Below are 20,499 nucleotides of genomic sequence, written 5' to 3'. Positions count from 1 at the left end.
ATGATTATGTAACCCCAGTAACAGGGCAGATGAGGATGAATTCATGTGAATGTAGGCTTCACAGCCAATAGGAGAGCAGAGAGGGAGATAGGAAGGGAAAGCGGGGGTGTAAAAGACAGACACGGAGAGAGTAAGGAGAGAAATGGAGAGTGACAAACAGAAAGAGAGAGAGAGAGCTCCTAACATGATATCTCATCTGACCTAAATACAGTCAATTAATTACTAAAGGGACTAAAAAACACATGCACACGTCCTGTTACCTCAACTATCATTTTAATTTCTGTTTTGTTTTTTGCTTTACGAAAAAGAGAAAGAGGGGAAAGAGAGATCCATGGCTTATAAATGTTTAAAGAGGGGGAGAGCAGAATCATCAGTCCAGAGGTCCCCAAGCCCCTTAGTGACACAACGGACAGCGAGAGAGAGAGCGAGAGAGAGAGAGAGAAAGCGCATAGGGGAGAAGGGGGATTAAGAGTACGTTTAAGAGAGGGAGTTGGAGGAAGATGGAGGACAGGGGTGAGTTGCGTAAGTAAAGAGCTCTTGGTCTCTCTCTCTTTCTACCTCCTCTGTTGGCTGTCTGTGTAGAGAGAGGGAGATGAAAGGGGCGCTAGGTGAAGGGAGACAGCAGTACCATTACAGAACAAGAGAACAGCAGCAAAAACTAGCAAATGGGGAAAGATAACATATTATATATAATTGGAGGAGTCTGGTTGTTTGGGTGTCTGACAGGGACCGGAGCAGTAATGATTCCATTAACACCTCACACAGTACAAAAGAGAAAAGGGGAGAGGGGGACGAAAAGGAGGGATGAGAGAGGGATGGGGGTGGAGCGAGAGATAGAGAGATGAGAGAGCAAGAAAGGGGGAAGAGAGAGAGAGAGCCAGGCTGATTTAAATGCATTAGTGAGTCAGTGTTACCTTACTTTTCCCTGTGGAAGCTCTTCAGAAGCTCTGAGTAGCTGTGGGGGGGGGCAGACACCTTTTTTTTTGGTTTGGAGCAGTGTGTTTAGCACTAAAAGCATTGTGCTGTGCTTCTGGGGGCACATTAGAGCGTTACACAGGGGTGTCACGTCTCTTTGTGACCTCCAGACCTCTTTGTTAAAAGCTGAGTGATTATTGACATAGTTATTCTTAATGTTTGGGGGTTCTTTTAAAAGATGCGATATTGATCAAGACCAGACAATCGTCAATGGAATTACAATGTAAAGATCTAGGGAAAGTGTACCCATTGCTGACAGGTGTATAAAATCGAGCGCACAGCCATGCAATCTCCATAGACAAACATTGGCAGTAGAATGGTCTTACTGAAGAGCTCAGTGACTTTCAACGTGACACCGTCATAGGATGCCACCTCTCCGACAAGTCAGTTCATCAAATTTCTGCCCTGCTAGAGCTGCCATGGGTCAACTGTAAGTGCTGTTATTGTGAAGTGGAAACGTCTAGGAGCAACATCGGCTCAGCCGCGAGGTGGTAGGCCACACGAGTTCACAGAACAGGACAGAGTGCTGAAGTGCGTACCACGTAAAAATCGCCTGTCCACGGTTGCAACACTCACTACTGAGTTCCAAACTGCCTCTGGAAGCAACATCAGCACAAGAACTGTTCGTCAAGAGCTTCATGAAATGGGCTTCCATGGCCGAGCAGCCACACCCAAGCATAAGATCACGATATGGCAGTCCGACGGACGAATCTGGGTTTCGCGGATGGCAGGAGAACGCTACCTGCCCCAATGCATAGTGCCAACTGTAAAGTTTGGTGGGCTAGGCCACTTAGCTCCATTGAAGGGAAATCTCAACGATACAGCGTACAATGACATTCTAGATGATTCTGTGCTTTCAACTTTGTGGCAACAGTTTGGGGATGACAATGCCCCTGTGCACAAAGTGAGGTCCATACATAAATTGTTTGTTGAGATCAGTGGGGAAGAACTTGACTGGCCTGCACAGAGCCCTGACCTCAACCCCATCGAACACCTTTGGGATGAATTGAAACGCTGACTGCGAGCCAGGCCTAATCGCCCAACATCCGCGCCAGGCCTCACTAATGCTCTTGTGGCTGAATGGAAGTAAGTCCCCGCAGCAATGTTCCAACATCTAGTGGAAAGCCTTCCCAGAAGAGCGGAGGCTGTTATAGCAGCAAAGGTGGACCAACTCCATATTAATGCCCCTGATTTTAGAATGAGATGTTCGACGAGCAGGTGTTCACCGAGTTTGTACCTTCAGACATGAAATGGTTAAAAATGGGAACGCGTCGCCTACTGAATCAGGTGCGCTTACCTCCAACAGCGCGAGACAAATACAAAAATAGGAACGCGAGGTTTATCGTTGGGTTTTTTACAGAAATGTTTGCCGATCTGGTAGTACGGATTGGAGATCAACCAGTTAATCATGATCGACCGGTTGGTGATACCTGCTTTAAGCCCACATGAGATAAATGTCACATTTACAAAAAAAGGCATCTATGTACCACAATGTGAGGTTCATTTAACAGTAAAATAAGACAAAATGCATAAAAACATGTAAGCTGTGAGTGGTTGAGATATACAGTATTATATTCTTGTGGTTCCCCAAGTTATGTTGCTACTGTAGTGACTGTGAGCATACCAGTAAAATACCAACCTGCATCCCACGGCTGGCTCGCTTCTGAAGCTGAGCGGGGTTTCTTCTGGACGGGAGCAACTTCCAGACGCTGCTGGAAGTTGTGTTGGAGGGCCAGCAGGGCGCACTTTTACCTCTGGTCATATGATCATGTCCCAGGACAGTGAAGGGAACATTGCCCTATGCAGAGTGCTGTTTTTCAGATGGGTGCCCTGACTCTCTGTGGTCATAAAAAATCCCATGGCACATAGCAAGACTAGAGGTGTTAACCCTGGTGTCCTGGCTAAATTCCCATCATGGCCCCCTAATTGGCATGTATCTCCACCATGCTAGCTGAGGTGTGGTGAGTGTTCTGGTACAGTGGTTGCTGTGCATCACCCAGGTGGGTGCCACACATTGGTGGTGAGATTCCCCTTCACCCTGTAAACTGCTTTGAGTACCTCAGTCGGTAGAAAGGTGCTATAAGTCCATAGCATGAAAAAGTCATATTTTCAGTGGGCAAGCAATAGTGATTAATTCCCAGGTAGCATGATGTCATGTGTCTCTTCATTTTACATTAAGTATGATCTCTTATCTGAGAAGGTACTTACAACATATTTTTTAAAGTGTTTATTTGAGAGTTGTCACCACACAAAAGTTTTTTTGCGGCATTCGAGGGAGAAGGGCCTTGGTCGAGGAGGTGACCAAAAACCCGGTGGTCACTCTAACAGAGCTCCAGAGTTCCACTGTGGAGATGGGAGAACCTTCCAGAAGGACAAACATCTCTGCAGCGCTCCACCAATCAGAGCTTTATGGTAGAGTGGCCAGACGGAAGCCACTCCTCAGTAAAAGGCACGACAGCCCGCTTGGAATTTGCCAAAAGGAACCTAAACACTCTCAGACCATGAGAAACAAGATTCTCTGGTCTGATGAAACCAAGATTGAACTAATTGGCCTGAATGCTAAGCGTCACGTCTGGAGGAAACCTGGCACAAGCCCTACGATATGGTGAAGCATGGTAGTGGCAGCATCGTGCTATGGGGGATGTTTTTCAGCAACAGGGACTGGGAGACTAGTCAGGATCGAAGGAAAGATGAACAGAGCACTCAGGACCTCAGACTGGGGAGAAGGTTCACCTTCCAACAGGACAACAACACTAAGCACACAGCCAAGACAATGCAGGAGTGGCTTCATGACAAGTCTCTGAATGTCCTTGAGGGGCCCGGACATGAACCCGATCGAACATCTCTGGAGAGAACTGAAAATAGCTGTGCAGCAACGCCTGAGAGGATCTACAGAGAAGAATGGGAGAAACTCGAGGCTGTAATCGCTGCCAAAGGTGCTTCAATAAAGGTCTGAGTAAAGGGTCTGAATACTTATATAAATGTGATATTTAAATGTTTTCTATTTTATAAATGTGCTAATATTTCTAAAAACCTGTTTTTGCTTTTTCATTATGCGGTATTGTATGTAGATTGACGAGGGGGAAAAACGATTTAATCCGTTTTAGAATCGGTTTAGGAAAAATTCAAGTGGTCTGAATACTTTTCGAATGCACCGTATACAAAACAATAAGAACACCTGAACTTTCAATGACAGACTGACCAAGTGAATATAGGGGAAAGCTACGACCCCTTACTGACGTCACTTGTTAAATCCACTTCAATCAGTGCAGATGAAGGGGAGGAGACGGGTTAAATAAGGATTTTTAAGTCCTTGAGACAATTGGGGCATGGATTGTGTATGTGTGCCATTCAGAGGGCGAATGGGCGAGATAAAATATTTAAGTGCCTTTGAACGGGGTAGTTGGCGTCAGGCGCACCGGTTTGTGTCAAGAAATGCAACGCTGCTGGGTTTTTCACGCTCAACATGTCTCGCATGTGTGTATCAAGAATGGTCCACCACCCAAAGGACATCCAACCAACATGACACAACTGTGGGAAGCATTGGAGTCAACATGGGCCAGCATCCCTGTGGAACGCTTTCGACACCTTGTGGAGTCCATGACCCGACGATAGGTGTTCCTAATGTTTGGTGTACTCAGTGTATCTTGCAATAGTAACAAGTAATTGTTCAAATAAAAACAAGTATACATTTGAACAATTACTTGTTAGTATTGCATTAAAGCACGAACAAATACCTATAAAAACATACATAGCATTACTTGGCCCTGATTGTAAAAAAGATATGGCCATTTTTATAGTGGGAGTGTGTCTCCGTTAACGCGTGACATTGCCCAGAGGTGAAACGCCTTGTTGTGTTAGCCTGGACCTGGAGTTGCAATGAACTTTTAACTGGGGGTTCGTAAAGTAGTGTTCAGCAGTAAAACGGTGTTAATTCCAATATAGTTATCTGCCACAATGATAATCTCACAATGAAAGGCACCAAGCACAGCACACAATAATAGCGGAGGTGCATAAAGATGGCGGCCTTCATGACATTGCTCTCGTTACTCTTTTTTTAGCAGAGTATTAGCAGAGTGTACACGCTCCCAATTTTAGTGTCAAGATGCCGGCAATTTGAAAAAACAAAAAAGTAGATTGCGCTGATTTGTTGACGCGTTGCACCATATCGTGTACCTTCGAACGTAGTGGGTGGTGCTAAAACACAATGAAATCAGACAATTCGGCCGTCTTTCTGCACGTTCGCCATTGTTCTTGTTCAATTACATTCCTAGGAACTTCGGAGCAAAGGAATCGGTACTGTAATCTACATTCCCAGAGGACTCATAAGGAAGCTTGTGCATGTCCTGCTGCATCTTACAAGAGAAACAAACAGCCTACCTACATGCAGTACCACGGGGTTTTGTTCTCACAACTGAGCCTAAGACAGCTCTAGCAAGGGAAAATATCGGTCAGCTGACACACACACGCACACGCACACGCACACACACACACACACACACACACACACACACACACACACACACACACACACACACACACACACACACCATCTCAAATCTGTGGAGTTGAACAACTTAATACTCTGCTACCTGAGGCATCCCCTCTCCTCCACTTCCTCCACTCTAAAGGGTGGAAAATGGTACATGCACATCTCCTCGCTCACACACTCACAGACACAAACTGCCCCCAAGCAACTCCCGACCTTCTCTTTCATAACATTGTCCTCGCTACGTAAGGGGGTTGCCTAACACACACACACACACACACAAGGCCACACCCACCATCCCACACACACAGCCTTACCCAACAGGGGTTGTAACCCACATAACCACAGTCGTTATCATTCCATCCTGGTAAACCACATTGATTTCCACAACGCTGCCGTCTATCTGTACTCATATTCTCTCTGGAACAGTTTCTCCGTTCAGTACTAGATCTAGATCTATCAGGACTAGGCTTGTCACGATACCAACACTTAACAAACAATACGATACCGGGCCAAGTATGGCGACACCGTGGTGGGGAAAAAAATATCTGTGGCCTGGCATCCCGTTCGCCCGGACGCTTGTTCAGGTCTTCAAAATGTTCTCCAAAAACCTGTCACTGAAATTCACACTTCTTCTCAATATAACACATTTACTGTAACTTCACAGTGTTCAGTGTATAATATAACACTGCATAAAATGGCTGATTTGTCCCATCTAACAGGACCCGCTTGGCAGCACCAGGTACAGTACAGTATAATCCTGATTCCTAATAGATTCTCTGCCCACCTCTCCACTGTCATAACGTTAGCCGCACAGGATGTTGGTGGCACCTTAATTGGGGAGAGCGTGCTTGTGGTAATGACTAGAGAAGAGTCAGTGGAATGATATCAAATACACCGAACACATGGTTTCCAGGTGTTTGATGTCATTCCATTTGCTCCGTTCCGGCCATAATTACGTGCCGTCCTCACCTCAGCAGCCTCCACTGGTTAGCCGATATGTGGTGAGCTTTCTGAGGAAGGAATGGCTGCCATGGAATTGGTTGTGTATGTAAAGCCACAGACTAGCACAGGCACAAACAGATACACACACATCATAAACCTTGTATTCATTCACATTGTGGCTGGTCACTGTGTCCTTCTTATCCAGGCCTAAACACACATCTCGCCATCGACACAAAGCCCCCCACACAATTTGATTTGTCACATGCGCCGAATAAAACAGGTATAGACCTTAACGTGAAATGCTTACTTACAAGCCCTTAACCAACAATTAAGTTCAAGAAATTAAGTGAAAAAAAGATTTACTAAATACACTTACGTTGGCAGAAGTCCTTATGCTCCTCGTACCCCGGCTTGCACACACACCTCCCGATGGGCACCAGCCAGCCCCCGTCGGCGCTACAGTACATCCTGGGGGCCTCGAACTCCTCTGACGCGTTCACACACAGCCCTCTGACCTCCACCAGGGCCGAGTCGCCCCCCGTGACGGTGTCAGGGAACTGGGCCAGGTTGAGCACGGTGAGGGGACACTTCTTGTAGAAGACACGGACAGAGACCAGAGCGATGCAGGCTCCCAGGTCCTGGAAGGCCAGGTAGAACCCCTTCTTACTTAGGTTGCTGATGTCACGCACCTCTGTGTTGAGCTTCATCACACGGTCGCCCACATCCACCTAGAGAGAGGGAGAGCAACCAGATTTATTTACAGTTCTGTTTCAGCTAGAACAGACCTAGTAGAACAGGATGTTGATTGTCATTATTATTACGGGGATTGTTTTGCCCTCAGTATGTAAGTTGCCCTTAGCTCCATGTCCAGACTCAGAACTTGTTTCATCCTCGTAATGGTTAGGATAAGAATGTTTAGGGAAATCTGAGGTTAATGTTAGGATTGGGGGGTAAGGTACTCTGGTCCTAGATCTGTAGTTAGAGGCAACCTCTACCTTGGGAGTCTGTGTTTTCACTGACCTGTGTGAAGCTCTCGTCAGCAGCGATGGTGTCTATCTTGATGTACTGACTCTCCTTGATGAACCACAGGTTGGCGTTGTTGGATTCATAGTAGAACATGTTGAACGTCTGGAAAACACACAATTGGACATTTGCATTTGATTAAAGTTTGACATTTTCTTATGCCGTAGATCTATGGAAAACTGTTTGACAGAAAGATCACTTCTCTCGGTCAAGATTCAAAACATTATGACATTTCAGTCAACCATGACCTTGAAGCAAAGAGTATTGAACAATTGTTGACAGAATGGAAACCGTGAGCAGATGGACCTCTTTGCAGGTGCCGGGTACTCCAGGCAGGCTGTTACAGTCTCGGAGGGTGAACTTGATCTCGATGTAGACGCGCTGGGCCCCGTCGCGGGCGATGTGCCGCGTCCTCAGCCAGTTATTCTGACTGGCCTCCATCACGTTGCACACCTGGTAGGTACGCATGGGAGTGTTCCTCTCATCCATCACACTGATCTCCTCCCACTGCAGAGAGAGAGAGAAGGGGGGGGTTAGAGGGTTGCAGGGCGGGGATATGTGTGTGTATTTAAGTGACAAAAAACATCTGTGTACATTTAAGTAATCACATTATAGTGCACGCACGTGCATGTGTATGCATGTTTTCATACATGTGTGTGTGTGTGTGTGTGTGTGTGTGTGTGTGTGTGTGTGTGTGTGTGTGTGTGTGTGTGTGTGTGTGTGTGTGTGTGTGTGTGTGTGTGTGTGTGTGTGTGTGTGTGTGTGTGTGTGTGTGTGTGTGTGTGTGTGTGGGGGGGTGCGAGTGAGTGAGTGTGTGTGAGTGAGTGTGTGACTCTATGTGTGTGTGTCTCCTTGATCAAGAGAGAGACGTAGGACAGAGCTACTTTGTCTCCCCTCATATATTGCCATCTGTTTCCACTTGTGTTCAGAGAAGTAATTCAGAACACTTCTCGCATGAGAGAGAAAACATTTCTGTTCCTTCAAGGAAAGGAAAATAAACCAGTGTGGTTTCATAGAGTTTCAGGGACCAGGACCTACCAAAGAGGAAGCAGACAGCTAGGCTTAAAAACACAGTCGCGCACGCACACACACACACACACACACACACACACACACACACACACACACACACACACACACACACACACACACACACACACACACACACACACACACACACACACACACACACACACACACACACACACACACACACACACACAATGAGCCAACTCAGTATGAATCTCATTTAGGGTGAGGAGATGCACAGACCACCTTCTCAGTTCAGAGTACCAGTCTCTTTTCAGGCTCTGTATAGACTACTGATTGATGAACACATATCGCATATCACATTTCAACATTCAAACCTCAGACACACAGAAAGGCAACTATTTTCTGGTCAGTGCAGCTGGCTATTGCAAAACTTTCCCTCTAATTTCACTCGGATGGGATGCAAATTAAACCGGAGTGGAGATAGACAGGAGAGAGAGCGAGAAAGCAAGACAGAGAGCGAGAGAGAGCGAGAGAGAGAGAGGGAAGGAAGGAAGGAAGGAAGGAAGGAAGGAAGGAAGGAAGGAAGGAAGGAAGGAAGGAAGGAGAGAGAATGCAGGATTGAGAGAGAAAGAGAAAGACGGGGGGTTAAGACAGGTAAAGGAGAGAAAGAAAGTGAGAAAAGGACAGAGAAAGACAAGGGGGTTGTAGACTCGGAAGAAAAAGCTCTGATTTTGGGGATAATTGAACTTGACAGGTCGACAAGCCGGCAAAGGCTTGACACATTTCACCCAAAGTCTTGAGTACTAAAACAGACGGAAACAGACTCTCAGTCAGCTGCTTTTAATCCACTGGGCCTTCCACAGGGCTGGCTCCTGAGCTGGGACTAGAATAGCACGGAGGAAACAATTTATGAGGAAACAATTTATGAGTTTATGTCATAGGTAGGGCCAGGAATATTACAGACCAATTGACCTGGCCAAGGGAATCCCTATCCCCTGTGTACAGGCTATAACTACGACGATGTCATGAGTACCAGCGACATAGAAAACGAGTTGCGTTCTACTCGAGGCCAACTCTCTCTCTCTCTCTCTCTCTCTCTCTCCTACTGTACCATTTTTCCTCTCTTCTGCTCTCTCTCTCTCTCTCTCGCTCTCTCTCGCTCTCTCTATTTCATTGAGAGAGAGAAAACGACAGATGAGGATAGAGAGAGAGAAAAACCGAGGGAGGAATGAATGCGGGTAAATTACAGACACGGCTGGCAGCTAAACGGACCCATCTGTGTGGAGCGGGACCAGTCGGACATCACAGGAGACTGAGAGGGCATACACGGCTCTACACACACATACTCACACACACTCACACACACACTCACTGCACAGAGGCACACACGCGCGGCTAGTTCCCTAGAGAGCGGTGATTATGGAGTTAAAGAGGATAGCTATTGAGGAATAAAGAGGGCTTTATGACGTTCTGTTTATTTCTCTCAGAGCTGAGGTTGAGTGTGAGGACTACACAGACTTTCTGGCTTGTTTATGGAGCGGTCTCCATGTGAAAGAGTCTGGTGATTGTCAGGCAGTAGCGGTCAGGTGGGTTTCTTTACTATCTCTCTACCTAAGGACGTGCTTCACCGAAATCCGTGCTTCACCAAATCCTTTCCTCAGTTTGCTCAGTGAAGAAGTCTTAGTCCAATGTACTCTTAGTCCAACTCTTAGTCCAATGTTCTGAAATAACAGATTAGTGCTGGGTGGTACAGTGTATTTTACTATATAACGGTATTGATGCACGGACCGGTTCGTGTTCTTACTTTACCTTCTATAGCGGTATTTGAATGTTTGGTTTGTTAAATCGTGACATGCAGCCTGTAATGTACATTTTTATACTATACTCCGCTACTTGAGTCATTTATATCCGCTGTCTCTCTCTCTCCATGCCGCTTTCCACACAGATCTATTCCTGTCACTCAAGGAGCGCATTTGTTGTTGCTCGACCACGCGACACTTGCATACAGTCTACATGGTCAACGCTTCCACTTCTTAATATAAATCTACAAGCGTTCTATAATACTTCTTACATCTGCAAACAGCCAGTTTGTGTTTTTTAAGCACTAGCTAGCTAGTCAGAGGAAATGCAGCTAGCTACAGCCTGATACCAGTGATGGTGTAGGCCTAAATCAGCATGTTGTTTGTGCAACAGTATCTTCTAAACTGAAGAGGATTAGGCAAAGCATGAATATGTTAGCTACATGAAGTAGCTAAGAGAAAACATTTAATGTAGCCAAAGATTATAGTGTCCCCTAGGAAACACTGACCAACACTTTGGTTCCTACCCTGTCACAAAAACTCCTCTCTGTCCATTTTCTTCGTATCATGTCAAACAACACTGTTTTCAAAGTGCCCACTATTATATTTGAACTATAGAATTATAATGATAATTGCAACATTTGGTTAAAAATAAGGCCTACATTTTTGCCAATATCGTGCAGCCCTTTGTGACAGCGTGGAAATGATCTCAAATGAGTGCAGGAAATGCAGAAATGTTTGAAAATGCTGAATTTTCTTGGGGGTTGAAGTTTCATTTAACAGTATAAAACCATCAGAATGGAGAAAGACTCATTGAAATCAATTAGGAAGAACAGTTTGTGTTGCCACCCTGGGGTCACACACTACTCATAAAGCAAATGTATAATTTGTCTTATTCAAAAACATAAAATCCCATCAAATACTGTGATTTTGAAAAATACCGTAATATGATATTTTGGCCATATCGCCCAACAACAGACTGTTAATTTCCAACATACAGTACAGGTAGAATCAAATGATGCTGGTCATATTCTTGATGTCTATTTTTTCTAAAAGCCTCCTCCCTCACCAGTAAATATTAGAAAATCAATCCAACATTTAATTGAAACAAACCAGCTTATGCTATCTAAACAAAATAATTCTGAAATAATGAATATGGATGATGCTGTCCAACTTTCCTTCAAGTGTGAACAAGAGAGAAGTGTTTAGACAGGTTGGAGGATTTAGCCTCTCTCTCTCAATCACCGAACACACACACACACTCAATCAGTGAACCTGTTGCTATAGCGATGGCAGTTCAGTTTGACCGCTAATTAGCATTCTGGACAGAACTTTCCTCTTTGAGCATTCTAATCCCTCGACAAATCACAACGAAGCTGGCCTGATTGCTTTGAAGCGGGGCAAAACCGTCACATCAGGACTCGGGTTAAACCCTTCATTGGCTTAACATAATTTCCCCCCGCAATCATCTTGTAGTTACAGATACTTATACATAATTGGCCATCAAACTCTGAAACAACATCTGTCTAAGAGACAGAGACAGAGCGAAGAACGGGGACGCTCCCAAATATATTCATAAAGATACGGGGACTATATTTGAACCTTTTACTGCAGTGGGCTAAATCAGGGTCGCACAGAATGTTTCTTGGCAGTCTTAAACAAATCTACTTTGAAAAGAAAAGTATACACCTCACACACACGGTTATGGGCTTAAACAAAAGAAGACACATGTACCATATCAGATCTAGAGTTGAAATGTATTACATTTTGAGTTTGCATTCCACTATTCCACTTTACATACAACACAGAAGACTGAAATACAGTACAACAAACCATTTGACATAGAAACACTGTATTTTCGGCGGCTTTTTTTGAAATAACGTTTATTAATTAGGAAACAATGAAAAGTATGAATAACATTCCACCCATGAGGCCACTAGGTCATTTGACCGCAGGAAAGAGCTACAAGCAATAGCATTACTGACTTGTGTCTGTTTTCGATCCCGCCGCAGAAACACAAACACCCCAGTTGTGTGATAGAAGTGGGTCGCTCTGCTCAGACTCCAGCACACATCTGGCTCTGGGGAGGGCCGTACTAAGTCTGACCTGCGGGGGTCAAGTGGTGGTGGATTGAGTCAGAGAGACAGCTATCCAGCCAAGGCCATATCTTGAACGGTGGGAATGTCTGTGTGACCTCTCTGCAGGTTCAGGGGTCCGGGTTTAACTAGATAATCCCCCTTATATGAAACACAAGACCCAGAGAGACATGCTGCTCAGCACCTCAGCCCTCTGTTTATATCTCTCTCTTCCTCTCTCTGTCTCTCGCCCCCCTTTTTCTCTCCTGTTGAGAGAACTCATTTCCCATTTTCTTCTCTGTGTTATCCTGGAGAGAGAGAGAGAGAGAGGGGTGTGTAGCCTATAATGCGTTTTCCAGTTCCCTAGGGTTCCTGCCACATGTCAGACTCGTTGACAGCCTAAACGTCTGCTTCTTGAACAGAAGAAGAGACATGAAAAGACAAATGCATGTAAATCGTCCGGTTATTACTGGTGCTAAAGCCTGGTGTTTATCTTCCATCATTTAACTCTGAGTGTGTCGTTCTCTCCCTCTCTCATTCTCTCCTCCCTCTCTCTTTCTCCCCATCGCTTTCAATCTCACTCGCTATCTTGCTCTCCTTCTATCCGCCCTCACTCTATTTTTCTCTCTCTCTTCTCTTTCTCCCCCCCTCTACCTCTCTCTCCCTCTCCCTCTATTTCTTCGGGTTACTTCAGGCTGCTGTGAGGTGAGGTGCAGGGTAATACAGGGTAATACAGGGTAATACAGGGTAATACAGGGTAATACAGGGTAATACAGGGTAATACAGGGTAATACAGGGTATCATCATCATCCCTGTTGTTATCTCCTGTTGCTGTGGAGTGACTCAACCAGCCTGTGTGTTCTATGTCATCGGAAGTAACTACTCCGTTCCTCTCTCCTGCACTCACCCAGTGGGTGCGAGAGCTCGGGCACAAAGCAGGAGCCTTGAATCACCAAGGTGGGTGCTAAATAGTGTGGTCTTTATTTCAAACTGTAAACCAGACCTGGGTCAAATACATATGTCAAACCTTTGACTGTTTGTTTCAGCCTGCCCGATACAAGGGGACCAATGTGATAGTCCAAAAAAAGTGCAAACTCCACCCACCTCCAATCAAGCGTATACCTAAAGTATTTGAAATTTGTATTTGACCCAGGTCTGTGGTTAACATTATACATTTAGCTAAGCATTCATGCTGGAATGAAACCCACAGCCTTGGTGTTGCCAGCAAACAAGGCTGTAATCAAACTGATGTCCTTTCAATGAAGCTGCCTTCACTGACAGAAAGAAAATAGTCAGGATTTTAGCTCTTTATCCCCCATCGCTCTCGCTTTCAGCTGGTTTCTACTGACATTCCTCTGCTATTTCTTGACTGATTTCCCTTCATTTGTTCATTATTTCTCTTCATTCCTCTGTTGCGCTCTAAAGAGGCATGACACTGGCATTCTGCAACTTCCTGGGCTGTTACCTTCACAGCAGCCCGTTACGCAACTCAACACCGGTGTTACGTAAAAAACATTCACCACCTCCCCAAATCTCAGTCGCAAAAAAAACCGGAGCCAGCGTCTGTCACATTATTTTCAGCGCAGCGGAAATAATTAGTAAATTCCCCCTCCAGACTCCAAATATAGCTATAGAACGCTTAAGAAGCCATCACTCTAACACGCACTGCTCTCTCTCTCTCTACACTACTGCTACTGAATACACCCTGCACTCTAGACACCTCACTGATTCTAATAAAATGATTACCTCACTGATGTCAGTGTCTCCAGCCAGTGTCAGAGATTCATACCGCGTACACCGATCCAATGCTTTCAGGTCTACACAAGCGCCTATTGTAGTGAATAGTGGATTGTTATTTTCGTCAACAAAAAATTGTGACAAAAACATTCGTCAAACACATGTTTTTCAGTCGCAATTGATGAGACCATAACTAAATAGATCCTGACAAAAACTATAACTAAACTAAAATTATTTTGAGATGAGACACAATTATCTCTGTGACTAAAATCAGACTACTAGGTGGACTGGACAATGTTGTTTTGGAGAGATTGAGAGATTTTCGGTGATAAGCACATTTCAAATTAGAGGCACAGACGTGCAGCGCAGTTCCGTTCAGCAGTGGGAAGGATGCATCACACCCGGCAAACACAGTCTACATCAGCTGGTGAGCTGCGGGGGAGCAAGCGATGATTGTGGCCAGACAGGCCCCGCCCCAGCTCTGGCTCCGGTTATACACATCGCACAGGCAACTCTCTTGCTTCACGTCATCTAACCAGTCACTGCCAGACTTCTGGTTAGCTACCCTTTGCCTGTTTAAATTAAAAACAATAGCCAAGGTAGCCAGGACTCACTCTTTTCCACAGAGAAAATGGCTTGATTCTAGCCCTTAGGCTACTGTTGAAAAGACATGACCCATAATACTGGCGTTACATTTTTTTTACATCCATAAAGCATATTGCGGGCCGTTCTAAAACTAGGCTACTTGCAGACCGAACCATTAACCATTTGTCAAGGCTACACTTTGTTCAGCCATGTTACTTCATTAGCTAGCTATAGCTAACAACCTGCGGCTCATTCAGCAGGACACAACGTTTTGGAATGTGTTGAATAAGGAATAACGGCGGCTCTATTCATGGACTTTTTATCGGCAACGTTTGAGAATGTTTTTCAACTGTACGGAGCCCTGGTAACATTATCAGTAGCCTATATGCAAATATTTGGTGGCACAATGAAAACTGATAGAAAAGTATTTATTGACTAAATTCCTCTTGTCACTACACTATATCTGGGTAAATAACTTTATTTTCAGTTAATGTGGACCCAATGACTCAGACTTGAGCACTTGGACCAGGACTCGAGCACTGGGACTCAGACTTCAGCCATAGGGACTCGTGACTCGACTCGTGACTCGACTATTGGTGACTTGAGCACAGGGGACTTGGGACTCAAGGTTTAGTGACTCGACTACATCACTGGGCAAAATAGTCATTAGCTCCTGTTCAAAGTCATTAGCCCCTGTTTTACTTTTGGACATCAATGTGGCAACGAGGGATGGAAGTGCAACCCATAATACTTTGCGGCATCATCTGGTGACTGTGCCTCCTGCCGTGTCTAGACTTGACAGCTTTAGTATTCTGATCATAGAGCTCTAATCATGGAATACCGAACGCGTCATGTGTCTACACCTACATTTAAATGTGTCTGCCGTGTCCAGTGTGTCCGGACTCCCTATTCCCACGCTATATTCAAATGTAAGTATGCATTCTACAAATGGTGGAATAGGCTAAATATGTTAACACAAAAACTGATGGCAGTAGCTAACTACTGTAGCTAACTAGTCAGCTAACCTCTGTAGCTAGCAAGTCAAGCCGAAGAGATTGCAAATGGATTAGCATAACTATAGCCAAACCAAATATATATTTTTTAAATATTAGCTAGCAGGCAAGCATTCACGAGGCCACCAAACACGGTACTCACATGAACATATCTCCTCCAACGTTATAATGACAAAGTGCCTCTCGGACCCAAAACATACGTTTTCTGGAGACTTGTGGGAGAAGTGCTGATGACGTCGCCCACCGTATGCACTTTCAGTAGCCTGATTGTGTCCAGACTGAAGAGAAATCCACACACAATGCATCCCTGACTACCACCTGAAGTGGTCAGCCAGATCTGAACACATTCAGACCCATCATTTCAATGCGATCTTCGTATTCTGATAGTGAAAGTCGCATGTAAGTGTCAAGTGTAGACATGACTTCTCTCTCGCTCTCGTGTCTGTTTGTTTTGTATGTAATGTGCAATATCTATGTAGGCCGAATTAGGAATTTCCATGGCAAGATCATTCTTATATAATATAATAATAATAATAATAATAATAACAATAATAATAATAATAATAATAATATATTATTCTTATGTACTGTACATGTTTAGCATTATGCTGCTGTTGGGAAGAGAATAGAATATGTTATGCAGAAAAATGTGTTGGTAGACCAAATGTATATATGTGCACATGGAAGTGAGCGATTCATGTTTACTATAGGTTAATTAGGCAATACAAATGTGATGTGACTAAAATGTGACTACAATGAAAGGGCATTTAGTTGACTAAAATGGCTCTCTGTTTTCGTCATTTTGACAATAACTAGACTAAATCCTTATTCAAATGACAAAAATGTGGCTGACATGCTGACCAGACTGGGCGTCCGCGTGCACCATCGCGCGCCATCACTCGCTTGTCGATTTTGTCAATCCACACCAGACGCGATCAGGACACGTAGGTTGAAATATCAATAAGAACTCTGAACCAACTGTATTCATTTGGAGACAGGTCGAAAAGCATTAATCATTCATGGCAATTTAGCTAGCTAGCTTGCTGTTGCTAGCTAATTTGTCCTGGGATATAAACATTGGGTTGTTATTTTACCTGAAATGCACAAGGTCCTCTACTCCGACAATTAATCCACAGATAAAAGGGAAACCGAGTTAGTTTCTAGTAAAATCTCCTCCTTCAGTCTTTTTCTTCTTCATTGGACTTTATATGTGCTTTACCACCACCAACTGGAATGGAGTGTGGACCTTAGTTCATCTTTCAATCAACCATGTGGGTATATGCTCCTAATACCCAATGAGGAGATGGGAGAGGCGGGACTTGCTTCGCGTCAAACGTCACAAATAGAACCAAGTTCTATTTTAGCGCTTGGCTACACAGATGCTCATTGACGCGTGCGAGCAGTTTGAATGCAATGAATGTATAACATGTATGTGTACATGTATTTTGCAACGCTCGTGGGTGTGGTCAGCATATAAGACTTCATTATATTTTTGTCAAAATGACTAAGATTAAACTAAATCTAAAACACACTGCCAAAATTAACACTGGGTTAAAGTTGGCTTGGTAAAGTTTGTGTCTGTGTGAGCGCCTGTGGATCAAGATTGATCCAGTATGGCCGCCTCATACAGAAAGTGATGTCACAGAGCTACTCACCCCCTCGGCAGGGTAGGCCTCCCAGCCTAGGTTTCCCAGAGCAGACATGGAGTCCAACAACGTCACTGCAGACAGACAGAGAGAACAGACTGGTTAACACAACACACACTATTACAGCAATAAGACACCAGAGGAAGGGAGGGCCGTCGTGGTTATTGGAACATCTGTGCTGTCAAAGGTGGGGGGTGAGGCCAGGCCAATGGGATAGCACTTACAACAGCACATTAGAACAACATTTACTGCCTCAGATTCACACAGGCTCAACCACACACCCTTAACCCCTTCCCATAGCAAAGGGACGGAGTGAGGGGTGGAGAGATGGATGGATGGAGAAAGGCCAAGATATGGATTGATAGAGGAAGAAAGAAAGGCAAGGGCTGGTGAGAGTGACAGCAAAGAAGAGAGAGGGGAACAGAGAGAGGGATGAAGAATGAGAGAAATATCCGGATGGAGGCGGACGGACAGAGAGAAGGAGTGAGGTAGAGACAGAAAGGCTAAGAGATAGCTAAAAGGCTGTGTATTTAGATTCAGATGGAGCCAGTTTCTCCCACGGTGTGTGAACTGTGCTTTCCCTGCCTGACGCCATTGAGCCCTAATTATGGCCTCACCACTGCTCACCATTAATATTTAATTATCCTCCATCTGCAGAGGCTGCCGCCAGCCCCCTCCCTCCCTCCTCTCTCTATCTCCCTATCGCTCTCTGCTTTGCTACTTCTGGTGCTCTCTCTCTCTCTCTCTTCTCTGCCCTCTCGCTCTTACCTGCTGTCTCTCTCTCCCTCTCTCGCTCTTACCTGCTCTCTCTCTCACCCTCTCTTGCTGTCTCTTTCAATCTGCTTTTCTCCCTTTCACACTCTCTACATCTCCATCTCTCTCTTTCTCTCATTCTGTGCCAGAGTTCTGACTCGGGCCAAAAGAGAGTTACTCCTCGGCTCTCAGCCACAGGTCCCAGATCAGCTGTCCAGGCTCCTGACCTGAAACATCATCAGTTGGCTTTAATAACTGACCCTGGAAACCAGAGGGAACTAGTGCCAAAACACAGACACGTGCAGTATTTTCAAGGATAATCTCGGCACTTACAGTAGAACCAAATCTCAAATGAGCGCTAACCAGCTAAAAGTTGGTTACGTAAAAATATTTCAAGGCTAACTTCATCTCTCCGGATGTCCAATTCATTCTTGTTGGAAGATGATGAAAAACATTATAGTACAACATGACTCTTTTATATCACACTTTTTCCACTCGGGAAAGAAGAACACACCCAGGAGCAGAAAACAGAGTAGACTGCTATATTTTCATCTAGTTCCTGTTCCACATTTAGATATGAGCCTTTCTACATTTCTCCTCTCAGAGGGAGCCTGGGCCTGGTGGCTGATGAAACACATTTGCCTCCCCTCTCCACTGAACGTGACATTTCTAAATGAATAAAGCAGTAGGGAGAGTGTGTCTGCTGTGTGCACGGGACATTTATCTAGCCCGCAGGTAGCACTAGTGCCTCTCTCTCTCTCTCTCTCTCTCTCTCTCTCTCTCTCTCTCTCTCTCTCTCTCTCTCTCTCTCTCTCTCTCTCTCTCTCTCTCTCTCTCTCTCTCTCTCTCTCTCTCTCTCTCTCTCTCTCTCTCTCTCTCTCTCTCTCTCTCTCTCAACTGTGCAGTGCCTTCAGAAAGTATTCACATGCCCTTGACTTTTTGCACATTTTGTTGTGTTACATCCTGAATTGAATGTTTTAAATTTCGATTTTGTGTCACTGATCTACAGACAATAAGTATTCAAATGCTTTGTTATGGCAAGCCTACACAAAAATGTGCTTAACAAATCGCATAATATTGCATGGACTCATTCCATGTTCAATAATAGCGGTTAACATTCTTTTTTTGTGACTACCCCATCTCTGTATCCCACACATGGAATCATCTGTAAAGTCCCTCAATCGAGGAATGAATTTCAAGCACAGATTCAACCACAAAGACCAGGGAGGTTGTTCAATGCCTAGCAAAGAAAAGAAGGATGACTGTACAGAATACAAATATTCCAAAACATGCATCCTGTTTGCAACAAGGCACTTAAGTAATGCTTAAAAAATATAATAATACTTTAAAAAAGTAATACTTAAGTAACACTTTTTTTTAAATGTAAGAAAGAAATGTACTTTTTGTCCTGAACCATTATGTTTGGGGCAAATCAAACACAACACATCATGTTATGGGTATGCTTGTCATCGGGGAGGACTAGGGAGATTGATAGGATACAAATCAATGGAATACAGCTGTATTACAGCGGCCAACTTACAGTTTTGACTTAAATCTACCAGAAAATCTATGGCAAGACTTGAAAATGGCTGTCTAGCAATGATCAATAATCAACTTGACAGAGCATGAAGAATTTTAAAAAGAATAATGTGCAAATATTGTTCAATCCACATGTGCAAAGCTCTTAGAGGCCCAGAAAGACTCACAGCTGTAATCGCTGCCAAAGGTGCTTCTACAAAGTATTGACTCAGGGATGTAAATACTTACAGTATGTAAATGAGTTATTACTGTATTTGATCCTTCAACACATTTGCTCAAATCTATTTAATCCATTTTGAATTCAGGCTGTAACACAACAAAATGTGGAATAAGTGAAGAGGTGGGAATGCTTTCTGATGGCGCTGTATAAGAGCCACTGTCAGCACCAGTCACTCACCACAGCGCAGTGCAACGTGGTGGGGGGGCTGTCATGGTGCATTACAGATTACAATGTGTGTGTGTGTGTGTGTGTGTGTGTGTGTGTAGTGCCTGCATGTGAATGTGCATGCGTCCAAGCATGCTAGGGCGCGCGCGTGTGTGTGTGTGTGTGTGTGTGTGTAGTGCCTGCATGTGAATGTGCATGCGTCCAAGCATGCTAGTGCGCATGTGTGTGTGTGTGTGTGTGTGTGTAGTGCCTGCATGTGAATGTGCATGTGTCCAAGCATGCTAGCGCGTCTGTGTGTGTGTGTGTGTGTGTGTGTGTGTGTGTGTGTGTGTGTGTGTGTGTGTGTAAGTGTGTGTGAGACAGAGATTGTGAGAGAAAAATGAACAACAGCTAGCTCCTGCTGTGTCGTGAAGGTCAACTCCAGCTCTCTGCCCCACCCTCAGTCCAGCCTCACTGCTTAGAGAATATAAGACCATTAGACTCCAGGGTTCAGGTCATGGACACACACTGTAATAGCAGCATTAACAGTGGTTTGATAATAA

At 44.6% G+C, this 20,499-nt stretch overlaps 1 protein-coding gene across 2 annotated transcripts in view; it reads right to left on the bottom strand.

Moving 5' to 3' along the window:
• LOC129824292 (ephrin type-A receptor 3-like) overlaps positions 1 to 20,499 on the bottom strand; it is a 124,924-nt gene that overhangs the window by 93,064 nt on the left and 11,361 nt on the right. For both annotated transcript variants that reach the window (XM_055883834.1, XM_055883835.1), the window contains exons 2-5: positions 17,290 to 17,354; positions 7,739 to 7,939; positions 7,430 to 7,537; positions 6,786 to 7,137 (exon numbers count right to left, since the gene is read on the bottom strand). In XM_055883834.1, the coding sequence (XP_055739809.1) occupies positions 6,786 to 7,137; positions 7,430 to 7,537; positions 7,739 to 7,939; positions 17,290 to 17,354 (726 nt within the window). The remainder of the gene's footprint in view (positions 1 to 6,785; positions 7,138 to 7,429; positions 7,538 to 7,738; positions 7,940 to 17,289; positions 17,355 to 20,499) is intronic.

This window comes from Salvelinus fontinalis, chromosome 26, assembly GCF_029448725.1.
Source record: "Salvelinus fontinalis isolate EN_2023a chromosome 26, ASM2944872v1, whole genome shotgun sequence".
NCBI classification, from domain to species: Eukaryota; Metazoa; Chordata; class Actinopteri; order Salmoniformes; family Salmonidae; genus Salvelinus; species Salvelinus fontinalis.
Note: the sequence above shows the minus strand (reverse complement) of the source record. Positions and strands in the feature narration are given on the sequence as shown.